At 41.7% G+C, this 15,509-nt stretch overlaps 1 protein-coding gene across 1 annotated transcript in view; it reads left to right on the plus strand.

The window, feature by feature from the left end:
• The first annotated feature begins 3,189 nt into the window (after positions 1-3,189).
• Positions 3,190-15,509, plus strand: part of SP3 (Sp3 transcription factor) — a 54,606-nt gene continuing 42,286 nt past the window's right edge. The window contains exons 1-4 of the mRNA XM_028121884.2: positions 3,190-3,373; positions 3,992-4,146; positions 4,646-4,771; positions 12,006-13,365. Of these exons, the coding sequence (XP_027977685.2) occupies positions 3,367-3,373; positions 3,992-4,146; positions 4,646-4,771; positions 12,006-13,365 (1,648 nt within the window). The 5' untranslated portion in view covers positions 3,190-3,366. The remainder of the gene's footprint in view (positions 3,374-3,991; positions 4,147-4,645; positions 4,772-12,005; positions 13,366-15,509) is intronic.

A 15,509-nucleotide genomic window follows, 5' to 3' on the forward strand; every position in this document is an offset into this window, starting at 1 on the left:
TAAAGGCCCCAAAATGTTCTCTCTTTTGGTAGATTAAGAAAAAATAAGAAATATGGTTATCGAGGTATATTTTTAAAAAAGTAGGGAAGATGAAGTATGAAGGGGGTTAAGTATACCTAGTCAATGTCAACCAGAATGTTTCTGAAATATGATAGTGATTATGTAAGTAGAACAGACTTGAAGATTTTTGAAATGCAGTGTGAACAGGTTAAAGAGATCCAGGGGGGTACGTAAGAGGAGGGTCACAATCATAGCAACAAAGGTTATGCCAAAGAGACGTGGATTTAGGTGTAACTATAAAAACGCCACCTTTTTAGATGAAAATGGTTGAGTATTGGCAGTTTCATATGGTCCACTTAACAGATACTCAGGAGGGAACAAAAGCAGAAAGGGCAGTCCTTCAGGTGTGGTGCAGTTAACCAGGGCTGTCGCTATTTTTAATACAGAATGGCTAGGCTCTTGCAGATGTGAATCAAGCATTATTTAGTAGCCTCTTCTCTTTGTAGAGAAAAAGGGGATTGAAGAAGGGTGAAAATTCATGTCATTGGGTGTAGAAGTCTTTTAGGCCCTTTGACATTCATGTTTCCAAAGGATTTAAGAAAACGTTACAGAAACACATCGAAGATAAAAAAAATGTGAGGAAACTGAGAAGGGAAAATACAGTAACACCCAGATCTCCTACTGTGATGGCAACAGTGGCTAGCACAGAGCTTCCTTCATGAAATCATCTTTGGAAGGAAGAAAGTATAAATGATATCTGGCATGGTGCTTCCCTTCCTGAGAGGCAACTGCAGTTCTGGATTCTTATGTAGTGTGCCAGTAGTTGCCATTGAGTCTGACTTCGACTGAGAAAACAGCTATCTTTTAATTAACACAAGCTGTACTTCAAGATTTGACTACAGTACTGGAAATAACTAAGAAAAGGTGTTCTGTCCAGAGACTATCTCCATCCTCAGCCTTAAGATCTTGCATGACAATCACTCTTTTAAGTGGGGTCTGAGAGGGTCCTCTGAATCTGATTCGTAGTAGTAATACTTTTGGTATACATATCTCTTAAAAGCATTGTATTAAAAGCAGAATAGTTAGCTCTGGTAGGTTATTTTCTTTTCAGAAAGACTAGATGAAGTGTTTTTGCATCTTGTCAGAATGGTCTATGGACCAAAGAAGTTTGAAAATGATTTCTTCATTACAATTAAGTGGTATCAATGAGGAAATAAATTCCTGTGGCCAAATACTTTGCTCTCTATGGGTGGCTGGACTAAGACTTTATAAAAGGGGCACGGAGATAGTATTTTAAGACCCATAAAACACATCGCCACTCCTGGAAACAAACAGCTGAAAATGCCCGAAATCTCTCTTCTAGGGACAGAGCGATCCTCTATCCAACATATCCATGCCAGAAAAATGATAATACTGTGCCTTCCCTTTCTCTCCCACTTGTTTTTACTTCTGTCCTCTTCAAGCCTCCCATTCCTCACCATCCCCATCAGCTTATTCCATGCTTTAATGTTCCTTTAAAATTTAAGTGTAAAATAGTACAGCATTTATACTACTTACCTTTTAAAGTTATTCTTCTATTTAAATAGGAGATCTAAGTTCTTACTATTAGGCAATATCAACCCCATTCTTGGATCCAGAATTTCAAGCCTAGTTTTTTTTTTTTTGCATGTTTATGGATTTTAGGTCATTTCCCTGGGAAGTTCTGTCTTTTGTAAAATTAAATGCCAAATAACCACACAGTTTTTGATCCTATGAGCATAGATCACAAGAATTGAGATGCAGATTTATTTAGTGTCTCACAAATGGGCTAAGAATTCTTTTTAGTTAGCACACACAAAATCTAGTTCAGTTGCTTGGACTTATCGACCCCATCCCCCAGCACAACTTTATCACACAGAATACAATAATCACAATAATTGAAACGCGAATTCTTGAGTCAGCTAATAAACAGGGTTATTGTGGACAATGTTTTCGCTTCTTGAATTTAAACTTTATTGGCAATTAGATCTAAAGGTAATAGGCAGAAATGTCTCTTAGTTGGCAAAACACACACACACACACACACACACACACACACACACACACACACACACAGCCTGAGCATTCCTCCCGGGTGACAGCAAGGTATCAAGGATGAAAAGGGCAAAGGAGTGTTAAACTAATATGTGAAACGAGATTTTAAAGAATAAGTAAAACGTTACAAGAAAAAAATAACTTCGCTGGGAATCACTATTTAAAAAATGTTGGCAATTGTTGATGGGCTTTTTCAGTTGTTGACTTGTTACCAAGACGATCAAGAAGCCGGGAATAATATATGTTTGAGCAGCAAAATGATTGAGTGGATTAAAAAAAAAATTCTGCCCTTTAAATATATATACTCGCCCTGTATTAAATGAAATATAAATGCCCGCTTTGGTGCCACTGGCTAGAATGAAAGCTCTCCTCCAGTAAGCGAGGTGAACTGAGATTTTTGTTTTAAGTGCCTGCCTCCAGGGTACGTACAAGTGGGAGACGGGTTGGAAACCTGGGGCTAAGGGGGATGGGAACGAGATGGCTCTGACTGTGAATCTAAGAGCTGAATGTGTGAGACAGAAAATCCTCCTCCAGCCTCGGAGGGGGTGTCTCCCCCAATACCAGCTCCCTCCCCCCCGGGCTCGTGGGGCGGGTCTGGTTTGCTCAGTAGCTGCAGCGGCCGTAGCAGCAGCCCCGGGGCTGAGCGGCAGCGGCCTCCTGGCAGCGCAGGGAAGCGGCGGCTCCGAGAGCGTGAGGCCCTGGGGAGATCCCGCGGAGGCTGCCGTCGGGATGGAGGAAGCGTCGAGTGGAACCGGAGCCGCCGGGGATGGATTTCCTCCCCAGCCCAGCTCCTTACAGCTTGGCTGGGCCTGCTCCAAGCACCTGCGAGGTGGAAGAGGCCTGCGTCTAAGGCCTGACAGCTGCAGCCGGCGAACGAGGCGGGCACAGCGGGGTAACAGTTGAGCCGTAGCCGCTCTCAGGAACCTACGCCGCCACGGCCGCTTATTGTCTCTCCCCTTCCACCCGGGGGCAAACAGGAAGCGCGCCGGCTGGCCGAGCGACGGACGGGTATTCGGGCCAATGAGCGTTGGCAACGGAGAGCGTGGTGGCGAATGAGCGCGGAGAAGAGAGGCGGGACTTCCGGGCGGGCTGTCACCCTCTTCCCCCCTTTTGGGCTGGAGGCTCCACCTTTTGTGTTTCCCGCACAGTCAATCAAAATAGGAAAAAAAAATCCCCGGACCGCTCCGGCCGTGTCCGCCGCCGCTTCCCGCATCCTCTCCCGCCGCCGCCGCCTTCGCTCCTCACCATGTGTAAGGCGGCGGGGAGCCCCGCCTGAGGTGCCCTAAACACACTATGACCGGTACGTAAAGCCGAGAGAGAGCAACCCTTGCTGCCGCCGCCGCTGCCGCCGCCGCCGACCACAGCCAGCCCGGGGCCGCCGCCGCCGGCTCCCGGCCCCCTGTGTGCGACCGAGTGTCTGTGAGAGGCAGAAAGCCGCACTCCCCTCCGCCTCCCTCCCCTCCCGGCCAGCCACCGTCCACCCCTTAAGCCCCAGCAACGCCGTGTCCCTGCCGGGCCCTGGGGCGGGCGGCCCGGTCCGCCGGGAGCGCATCCCCCCGTGTGCGGGCGCGGGCGGCGGGCGGGCGTGTGTGAGTGACTGACGGTGCGAGAGGAGCGAGCGCGAGTGAGAGCGAGCGGCGCGAAGGGAAAGGGGAGGAGAGGAGAGGGGGCAGGGGCAGCGCGGGGAGGAGGAGGAGGAGGGAAAGAGGAGGAGGAGGAGGGTTACAGGCAGCGGCGGGCGGGGGCAGCAGCAGGAGGGGAGGAGGGATCCGCCGCCGCCGCCGCCGGGGGGCGGGTGGGGGAGGGGAAGGGGACTCGGTCCGGGCTTTCGGAGTAATTTCGCCTCGGCCCGCGGGCCCCCTCCCTCTCCTCCACCCGCCTTCCTCCCCACCCCCACCCCCCCGCGCTGTGCCTGCAGCTCCCGAAAAGCCCGTGAAACAAGAGGAAATGGCTGCCTTGGACGTGGACAGTGGCGGCGGCGGCGGCGGCAGCGGCGGCGGCGGCCACGGCGAGTATCTGCAGCAGCAGCAGCAGCACGGAAACGGCGCGGTGGCGGCGGCGGCGGCGGCCCAGGTGAGGAGCGGCTGAGCCACGGCCCGGCTCCCCCCTAGCGCCGCTTTCTCCTCCCCTCGCCTCTCCCCTCCCTCCGCGGCTCTCTCCTCCCCTCCCCCCGCCCCGGGAGCTGCCCGCCCGAGGCGCCAACGCTCCGACCCCGCCCGCGCTCCCCCTCCCGCCGCCTTTTTGTGAGTGTGTGTGTGAGTGTGTGTGTATGAGAGTGTGAGCGTGCGAGCGTGTGCACCCTCCCGGGGGTGGGTTCCGGGCGGAAGGTGGAGGCCCGGCGCGCCGCCCGCCGCCCGCCTTCCCGCGGACGGTGGAGTCGGTGTGCGTGCGAGCGGGAGGACGCGAGCCGGAGTCGAGCAGGAGGAGGAGGAGGAGGAGGAGAGCGCGGGCTGGCGCTCGCCCGGGCTCAGCCTGCGAGGACCGAGGCGCACTTCCTGTGCGAGCGGCGGCCCGGCCCTAACCGCCACCCCCTCCCCCTGTCTCCCTCTCTGAACCCGCCCATCGGGGGTAGGACACTCAGCCGTCACCGCTCGCCCTGCTGGCCGCTACCTGCAGCAAGATAGGGCCGCCATCGCCGGGCGACGACGAGGAGGAGGCGGCTGCCGCAGCCGGGGCCCCCGCCGCCGCCGCCGGAGCGGTAAGTCTCGCGCGCGCGGCCCGCCCCCGCCAAGGCCCTGCGCCCGCCATCCCGGGCCTGCGGCGCGCCCGCCAGCCCGAAAGGCCTCCCCGGCGCCCGCGCCTTCCGCGATACGGACGGATCGCGCAGCTGGGGCGCCCTTTCGGGCTCTTTCGCATGCCCGTGTGGATCAGAGGCCAGCCCAGGCTTTCTCTAAATTGTCACTGCGGCGCCTCGATCCAAATTCACTACAAAATGAAGTCAGAGAGGGCGGGGGTAGAGGACTCCAAAATGGATGTTTGAGCAATTCATATCAGTGCTGAAAACTCCTTCGCTGAACACTACAAAATTTTCAAGCACAGCCTATCGGCCATAGATAGTATCAACTACAGGGGCAGTGTCTTTAAGTCTTTAGTTTCTAGTATTTTTGAACCTGGAGCTTTTTCTGCTGGAACTTACTAGAGCTTACTGATTTAAATCGCAAATTGCTAAAAAGAAACCAAAAAAGGAATGAAGGTTTATTCTTTGAATTACCCTTTTGTATGCAGCAGTGAATACTTTGTGAGTGCTTTTTTAATGGCCATTCTAAATTGTTGAATTTTAGTTTTTGCAGACTTAAATTTGCAGGAATTTTTCATTAAGTGGAGTAAGTGAAACATTCAATTAGCGGCCGTTGAAATTGGCGAAGTTACTTAGATGATACTTTGGCTTTTGAAATTGAATATGAAATACCAGCGTTAGAAACAAAACTACATGTAAGGAATTGTATTTACATGCATACTAACGTATACTGTACTTACAGTTGAATTTGGTTGGCAAAGCTGTATTTTCATTTTATTACGATTACTGGTCTGATAAGGTGTGGGTTTCTGTAGTGTTTTTAGTTTGGGGGCGGGGGGAGGAGCTGGTCAGTGTGTTGTATGAGAGCTTAATACAAATTAGCTAGACACAATTTTTAAGACTGTTAATTGTGATTTTTATCTGTTTGAATCGTTGCTGTTGTGTTAAACATGTAGGTAGATTCACTTACTAAAATACTAAAAAGCTCCCCCAGTCGTTTTAGGTTTCTTTTGAGGTGGCTTATAGGAAGTGATTTGTGTAGTGGTATTTTGACTGGTCACTATAGACAAAAAAGTATGGTATTTGGCATAGTCTGCAAGAAATTCTTAGTATGTCTAGACACCAAAAGTGAAGCTAATGTTAAGCTGTATTGTTAAATATTGTATTTGTAATTTTAGTGCTTCAAATGATACTGTAGAGGGGTGTGAATAGCTTTAATGTCAAAAATATTCTGGGTTTTGTGCTTTTGTAAGCTGATTAAAATGTAAAAGCATAAAATTATGTTCGTGAGAAGCATGGTTACTTCTAAACAAACTTACGGATTGATAAGCCTTTTTATGAATTATCTGTCTAGCCCCACAGTGCCAAAACAAATGGTTTAACCTTAAAAAACCACTGCACAAGTAAAATTGCAAAGCATATTGCTTCTTCTTGTTTTTTACAGTATTTTCAATTACAACGAAAAACTTCTTGTGACTGCAACTTACCTAGTTTATGTGGCTCACTGATGGGGGAGGGGAGGAGTGAAGGAGGAAGTTATGGGTGAAAAATATGTATATGTACTTGTATATGATGTGAATCTCAGCCTTGGCAATAGAACACTGTCTCTGGTCTTATCCTGCTGTGGTCATATACTTGTAGGGAGGTTGTTTCCATGCCTCTTCAACTCCTCCTCTCAGCTACCAAATCTCTACTGACATCACATTTCCCGCCAGATGAACATGAACTAGAATCAGTAGGAGCACTTTTTTCTTTGTATGTTTGGTACGCATGCATAAAGTTTTTCACTGAGTAGAATTAGTAAGACTGGCTTGAATATGTTTGCCTTAGCAAGTGGCAAAATTAGTTTTCCAGTTTAAAAGTGAATTTCAGGCATGTACATCTCAGAAAATGAAAGAATTTAAGTGATTTTTATGGGCATTTTTTTCTATTTAAGAATGTGCTTAGATAATCTTACTGTAATCACTCAGTTACTGGGAATCAGAGGTCTGTAGAGAGCTTTTTTGTAGCTGTGATTTTTTTTTTAATTTTATTTTGTGATAATTTTATATATATAGAAAAGTTGCAGAGATAGAACTGAGAGTTACCGTATGCTCTTCACCCAGCTTCCCCTAATGTTAGTATAACCATAGTGCATTTGTCAAAACTAGGAAACTAACAGTTATACACTATTAACTAAACTACAGACTTTACTCTCATTTCACTTTTTTCCCCCACTAATGCCCATTTTCTGTTCCAGGATCTAATCTAGGGTACCGCATTGCATATGGTATTGTTGTGTTTAAAATCAAATAGAAATATACACATAAAATTCAAGTTTGTGCTTGTTTAGTTTAGTATTTTAAGATTAATAGGGCATTGAAAAGCCAGTCACCTGCCCTGGAGATTTGTTTTAGGTGTTTTGAATTTAGAATTTGTTATATTATGGTATGGGTTCTTTCTGGATCCTGGCCAAGAATGGTTATCCCCAGTGTAGTGCTGAATAGGTCTAATCATAAACCATTCTCACCTATAATGTCCCACAGCATGGACTCCCACAGTTGGTTTGGTGGCAGGTCTCTTTTTTCTACTTTACTATTAGAAGTTGTATAGTTAATTTTAGTAATAAACCAGGAAATATAAGATGTAGACCTTCATGCAATATAAGTTTGTCCAATCTGTATTGATGTGAATTTCTGGGTTGTTAATTTTGCTTAGTCCATTTGTACTTTAGTTTAAATTGTAATCAGTTAGCTGGGTAATTGTTTTTATTTGAAATTGGTTTTGAGTTCTTCAGTGTTCCTTGAAGATTTTAAGAAACTTGAGTATTTGCCTAAGAGTGGTTCTTAGTTTGTTTCCACCTTAGCTTCATACTTGTTTTTGTTTCCAGTAACACTCTGCCCTTGCCTGTTTCTGGCTTTCAAAAAGCCATTTGTGGGAACTGAGAAGTTATTAATCCTTTCTGAATGCTATGCAATAAGTGGTATGAATTTTTCTTTTTTTCCTTTCCACAGGTATTATCTGAGAAGATAGCCTCTTTTTTTTTTTCCCCCATTCAACTGCCCCTCCCCCCCTCCATTTTTATGCCTGGTTGCACTGGAGAATGCCCTTGTAATGAATTGCTATAGCAACGTCCCAGGGCTACTCTTGGTTTTGGTCCTTTTTACCTTGTGATTATGTGTTTATGTACAGAGGGAGACTCAAGAGTACCTTCAGTTACAACTTTTTACAATAATGCCAACTTCCATGTCAGATGATGTCTTGTTAGTTGTCTAAAAAGAATATTAGAATTATTGAGAGAAACACTGCTAGATTTTTCTTGAGGGTTAGCTGAACCAAATACTAGTTCTTGCTGGGTTATGTGTTTTTATGTCTCTCTTCTTTTGTTTCTATAGTGTTTCCAATAGCCTAACAACAGACATTTTTACAACTGTTCTTTGGTCTCAGATGATTTTCTAATTCATATTTTTTTGTGGTGTACTGCTGATAAAATTTCTCTTACATGGGCTTAGTAAAGTTCTGTAGTTTGGAAATTTGGGGGGCTTATTGTGGAATTATGGAAATAAATAGGTTTAAAATTGGTGTGTAAAGTTTTTCATAGAAGACTAATTATCTCAAGGTCAGTTTTATTGATCAGTTCTATCATTTTCTTTGCGATGATTTTAAAGTAAATACTTTAACTATTCATTCAATAAATATTTACTGATCTTTATGCCAGGAATTGTACTAGGCATTCAGATCATCCTCTGTCCTCATAATCTTACTAATCATAATGTTACCTTAGGATTGTATAGTGCTTTATAGTTCGTAAAGCATAACACTTTTGGTTCTTATGACCCCGCAAGGTAATAATTTTCCCACTTTCAACATAAAATTGAGTCCTGTTCTAAATCACACACAATTCCACAATTCTAGCTAGGACTAGAAGTCATTTCTGAGTTCTTTCCTTTCTAGTGTAATGTACTCCCCTCCCCCAAGCATAATGGTAGCTTAAAAATCATGAAGGTCTAATAGTTTTCTGACTCGATGTTTTCTCTCCGATTCCATTAAAACATTTAATACTTAATAAATTTTTTAAAACAGTAAATTTATTTCATTTAAAAGATCCTCTTTGTTGCCTGTCTTTCTTCTTAAATTATTTGTTGCTGGTTTTCCTCCCTCTGGGTTTGTGCTTCATAAATATTTCTTGTATATCCGTTTCACCTTAGGTTTATTCAGAAAAGTTCAAATACATCATGCTGTCTTAGGTTTGGGGATTTCCCTTCAATTAATGGCCTGCATTGTTGGGAAAAGTGGTACCACAGTTTATTTTTATTTAACTTCCGGAGAGGGGTCCTTGGGTAGTACTTACTCAGATTTGTCATTTGAGTAGCTGTATTTATTTTCACGGAATTTCTTGAATAAAAAGCTGTTCACTGATGGTTGAAAATCTGTCCTTACTACAATTTTGTAAAAAGTAATACTTAAAATGCCACAAATTTCACTTTTTTTTTGAGGATGAAAAAGGATAAAATGCCAGTATTGTAAAATAATCTGTACCCAAGATACTGTATTCTTTGGTATAAGTTGAATAATTGTAAATTTAGTGCTGGTCAAAAAAAAAAAAATGCAACAGTCAATTCTCCAGAGGTAAACAACAACCTTAGGAAAATAAAGATTGGATGTTAGGCATTATATTTTAGTGTAGATTTCACTATAAAGTATAGATGTAAATGTCTTTATTTAAAATGCCAAGAGACTGAAATGAAACATGAATTATTGCTCTGATATTGGGAAAGATGACTTAGACTTCTAATTCCTGTACCAGATAGAAGTTGAAGAATGACATGGAACTTTAATGACTGGTCTTTATTTTAGTAATTTAAGTTTGATAAGTTTAAATGTTTGTATTTAAAAGATGGTTATTTTAGTTCAAGACTATACATTTGTACTGGGTTCCACTCTTTATCTGTCTTTAGTCTCTTCCGGCTTTCTTTCAGTCTCCTTCACTGGGCCTTAGTTATCTTTATAAAACACAGACCTGATTGCACCACTCACTTGCTTAAAAACCTTTTATAGCTTTCATTTACTATCTGTAGGATGAAGTCCAAACTCCTTAGCAGGATCTACAAAGCCATTAACTACAGGCCTTGATAAAATGTCTAGTCTTGTTCCCCATTACTTTTCTCTATGAATATGAGCCTTTTCTGGATCCTCTCTTGAACTCCAAACTACACATTCTTTAGAGTTTCCTTTTGTCTGTGGCTGTTGTTTTTATACCTTTATGAATGCCTCTGTCTCTCTTTCCTAGCTGCCTATGGTGAAGTCATAAATTTTATTCTAAGATTACTTTAAATATCTCTTGTGTGAGATCTTTTTTTTTTTTCCCCATCTTCTGTGTTCCCAAAAAGCGTTTTGCACCACTGTTCACATAGTAGTAGCATGTATGTGTATGTCTGCTTGGATAAATTGGGAACCATTTGAAATAGAGATTGTTTATTTCATGGGCTTACTCATATGCTTATTTCAACTTGGCAGATATGCTCGAATCTCTTGAATCATTAAACTGTGGTTCATCCATTGAAATAATGCTTTTCAACTACGTATCTGCATGAAAATTACGTAGTTTCCTTAAGAAACTCTTAAAATCTTCTGGTTTTATAATGGTTGTATTTTGTGGAATGGATCATACTGAGAGAACAGTGTATGTCTTAACCTTTTTGTGTGGTCATATACCTCCTTTGAGAATATGATGAAACCTTAGATTATCCCTCTGTCTCCCAATTGTACTTTCTCAAAAAGTTGCTATGTTCATTTAGAGGATTCATAGATCCCTTGAAGCCCAGGTGTGGGTCCTATGTTGAGAATGCTGGGCTAGATACGCTTATGTTTTCATTGTCTAGTGATACACAGAGTCACAGGAAATTGCATATAGATCTAGAAGGAAGTGGCATAGGAATGGCTTTATTTTGAGGGTGAGTAATTCATATAGGATCTCATTCCCCCTATCTTTACCCTTGGTCTTAGTGGGAGACAAGCTTAGTATAGAAGCCAGGCTTCTGGAGTTAGACTTGGCCTAGTTTTAAAAATCCTGTCTTGGCCATTTGAGACCTGTGTGATTTTTGTTTCTCAATTATTTCATTTGTGAAATGAGGATAGTGATAACACCTACCTTACAGGATTGTTGTAAGGAGTAGATGATATAATCTTATAAATCATTATCATAGAACTTGGCATTAAGAGAATGGCTCCATTGTGAGACATTACTTTATTCCCTTAAAAAATGTTATTCTTTGACATTGATGTGTAAGATTTTATTGCTTTCTGCTTTCCTTTGTTGGTATTTTTCCACTATTGCCTAATCCATAAAATACGAGGATGATAACTGAGAATTCTGTCACATTACAGAATGCACAATGGATATGTCTTACTGCAAACATAAATAGTAGTAGGTAAAACCATCGTCTATGTCCTCCAGCTTTTAGAGTCTAGAAAAACCTTTCAGATGGAGTGACTTTGCCATGTGGTCACAGGGCAATAATCTTAACTCATTAAAAATTTTTAAGGTCTCTTTTTATTTTTTTCTTGGTAGTTCATGGGAAAAGTAAAGAATTTGATGGCTTGCTAATGGAATAGCCTTAGCCAAGAGTTTACTCTGGAGGACATTAATGCATGCCATAAAAGAGTAGCTTTAATAGTTTGACTTAAGGTTTACAGCAATAATACACAAATCTTAACTTTTCTAACTCAGATGACTTGATAACACTGTACTGGTTATGTTTGTTTTTTGTATACAAATATAATGTACCTAATTAGTGATATATATTTTTAGTAGGTTATATGTATTTTTTTTTTTTTAACTCTTCAGTGTTTGAGATCTTTGGTTTGAGCTGTCCATAATCTTTCCTAGCCACTTATACTTTTATTGATTTAACTGTATGGGTTAGAGATCATAGGTGAGGAATTAGAAGACCAGTTCGTAAAACAAAGATTACTCTGATTGAAATTTTTTTCCTGTTCAAATAGCATGGGTTATCTTTGCAGTAACTAACAAAACTGGAAATAATGATTATTGTAGTTTATATAGTACTGCTTCAGTATTTGAAGTCTGCTGTGTTATTAAGAGAACTTTTAATTTCAGGTAGAATTTCTGTCAGTTTTTAGATTTTTTTTTGAGGACTGGTTTAAATATGCCACAAATATATATCACATAACATTTTTTGTTTTCTTTATCCAGACAGGTGATTTGGCTTCTGCACAGTTAGGAGGAGCACCAAACCGATGGGAGGTTCTGTCAGCCACACCTACAACTATAAAAGATGAAGCTGGTAATCTAGTACAGATTCCAAGTGCTGCTACTTCGAGTGGGCAGTATGTCCTTCCCCTTCAGAATTTGCAGAATCAACAAATATTTTCAGTTGCACCAGGATCAGATTCGTCAAATGGTACAGTGTCCAATGTTCAATATCAAGTAATACCACAGATTCAGTCAACAGATGGTCAGCAGGTTCAGATTGGTTTCACAGGCTCTTCAGATAATGGGGGTATAAATCAAGAAAGTGGCCAAATTCAGATCATTCCTGGCTCTAATCAAACCTTGCTTGCCTCTGGAACACCTCCTGCTAATATCCAGAATCTCATACCACAGACTGGTCAAGTCCAGGTTCAGGGAGTTGCAATTGGTGGTTCATCTTTTCCTGGCCAAACCCAAGTAGTTGCTAATGTGCCTCTTGGTCTGCCAGGAAATATTACCTTTGTACCAATCAATAGTGTCGATCTAGATTCTTTGGGACTCTCGGGCAGTTCTCAGACAATGACTGCAGGCATTAATGCCGATGGACATTTGATAAACACAGGACAAGCTATGGATAGTTCAGACAATTCAGAAAGGACTGGTGAGCGGGTTTCTCCTGATATTAATGAAACTAATACTGATACAGATTTATTTGTGCCAACATCATCTTCATCACAGTTGCCTGTTACTATAGATAGTACAGGTATATTACAACAAAATACAAATAGCTTGACTGCTTCTAGTGGGCAAGTCCATTCTTCAGATCTTCAGGGAAATTATATCCAGTCGCCTATTTCTGAAGAGACACAGGCTCAAAATATTCAGGTTTCTACAGCACAGCCTGTTGTACAACATCTACAACTTCCAGAGTCTCAGCAGCCAACCAGTCAAGCCCAAATTGTGCAAGGCATTACACCACAGACAATCCATGGTGTGCAAGCCAGTGGTCAGAATATATCACAACAGGCTTTGCAGAATCTTCAGTTGCAGCTGAATCCTGGAACCTTTTTAATTCAGGCACAGACAGTGACCCCTTCTGGACAGATAACTTGGCAAACATTTCAAGTACAAGGGGTCCAGAACTTGCAGAATTTGCAAATACAGAATACTGCTGCCCAACAAATAACTTTGACGCCTGTTCAGACACTCACGCTTGGTCAAGTTGCAGCAGGTGGAGCCTTGACTTCAACTCCAGTTAGTCTAAGCACTGGTCAGTTGCCAAATCTACAGACAGTTACAGTAAACTCTATAGATTCTACTGGTATACAGCTACACCCAGGAGAGAATGCTGACAGTCCTGCAGGTGAGTCTTAAGTCTTGTCATGCCATAGATAAGTGATTTGTTGACATGCAGGGGTATTTTTTGCTTTAAGGTGTTTTCAGTATCTATCTTTAAAGGTGATGATACATTTCCCTTTGTTTGTATGAAAAGTAGACATCAAGGTGTCTTCCAGATTGTTCTTTGAAGTTTTGAAGTCAAGAATTCATTTCTTATTATGCCATAAATTATGTTTGTAGTTTTTCTTTAATTTTATATCTGTTTTCACATCTGATTGGTATTATTAAGCATTACAAAATTTTCTTTGGCAAGTAAGGTGTCTTGGTTGTGCTTCTTGTGATCTAAATTAAATATTTTTGCATTATATTTGTCTGGGGAGTCAGGTTGGCATGGTGAAAACATGGCACTGGGAGCCAAGACCATTTATGTTGTCTCACCCACTAGCTAACTGTGTGACTGTGGCCAGATTATGTTTTCTCTTGCAAACTCGGTTGTCTCATTATATAAAATGGGGTTATTGGACTAGGTAACTATATCCTAGGGTACCTTCCAGACTTAAAATTCTTTGAGTCTGTGATAGTTTATTCTTCCAAGTGTGTAGTGAGTATTAACTGTGCTAGTTATATTGTCATTGATAGTATGGGTAGAAATTTCAGAAGTCTGCTCTTTCACTGTTGGCAGAAATTAAATAATACAGTTTAAAAGAGATGGTATCGTCATTACCGTAATGTTCATTTAGATGACATGTTATTGAGTGTTTTGTTGTGCACTAAATCCTTAGTTTTACACTTCTCCTTTGTATTTGGGTTCTTGTGGTGACTACTACTATTATAACCTTGCACTTGAGTCAAAGATTCCAAACTCTTACATTAGGACACTTGAATTTGATTTATTGAAATAATTCCTATCACAATAGAGATTACCTTTTTTTTTTGGAGAAATTTGTCATCTATACTTAGAAAATTGGAATTGTTCTAAAGCCTCAGATCTGTACTTGGCAAGCCTTTAATTGCATTTGAGCCTTCTGAAGCAATGGTTTAGAGCACCCGTTATCAAAGCATGTGGACCCCTGGGGGATCCCTGAGACCCTCTCAGAGGTCCTTGATGTCAGATTACTTTTCTTAATAATACTAAAGTTACTTGCCTTTTTCATTGTGTTTACTTTTTTTTTTTAAGATTTTATTTATTTATTTGACAGAGACACAGTGAGAGAGGGAACACAAGCAGGGGGAGTGGGAGAGGGAGAAGCAGGCTTCCCGCTGAGCAGGGAGCCCCATGTGGAGCTAAATCCCAGAACCCTGGGATCATGACCTGAGCTGAAGGCAGACGTTTAACGACTGAGCCACCCAGGTGCCCCTCATTGTGTTTACATTTTCACAAAATGGCTTGTGTCTTAGCAAAAATGAAAGTAGTGGCACCAAACTATACTACTAGTTGTTGTATTCTTCATGATCATGTACTTGCAGTTAAAGAAAAATGCACTTTCACTTAAGGATGATCTTGATGAACCAGTCAAAATAGTTATTTTTACTAAATCTCGACCCTTGAGTGCTGCATTTCCTTTTTTAAAAAATAGCTTTACTGAAATATAATTCACATACCATAAAATTCACTCTTTGAAGTATATATAATTCAGTGGTTTTTATGTAGTCACAGACTTGTACAGCCATCACCACTATCTTTTAGAGTGTTTTCACAAAAAAACCCATGCCCATCAGCAGCTACTCCTCATTTCCTCTCTCCTCTTAGCCCCTGGCAACCACTAATCTACTTTTTGTCTCTTTGGATTTGCCTATTCTGAATTTGCCTATTATTTCATATCAGTGGAATAATACATTTTGTGGATTTTTGTATCTGACTTCTTTCATTTAGTATATTTTCAAGGTTCATCTGTATTGTAGCCTGTGTCAGTATTTCATTCCTTTTTTGTGGCTGAATAATATTCCACAGTAAGGTAAATGAATAGACTGCAGCATATATCCAGTTGAGGGACAGTGTTTCTACGTTTTGGCTATTATGAATAATGCTGCTGTGAACATTTGTGGACAGTTTTTGTGTGGACATGTTTTTGTTTCTTTTGAGTATATATACAAAAGAGTGGAATTGCTTGGTTGTATGCTAACTGTTCATGTTTTGAGGGACTGTCAAACTTTTTCTAAAGGGACTAC

This window comes from Eumetopias jubatus, unplaced genomic scaffold (assembly GCF_037043125.1).
Source record: "Eumetopias jubatus isolate StellerSeaLion01/CBP00866 unplaced genomic scaffold, mEumJub1_p1.0 scaffold_3, whole genome shotgun sequence".
Classification (NCBI taxonomy): domain Eukaryota; kingdom Metazoa; phylum Chordata; class Mammalia; order Carnivora; family Otariidae; genus Eumetopias; species Eumetopias jubatus.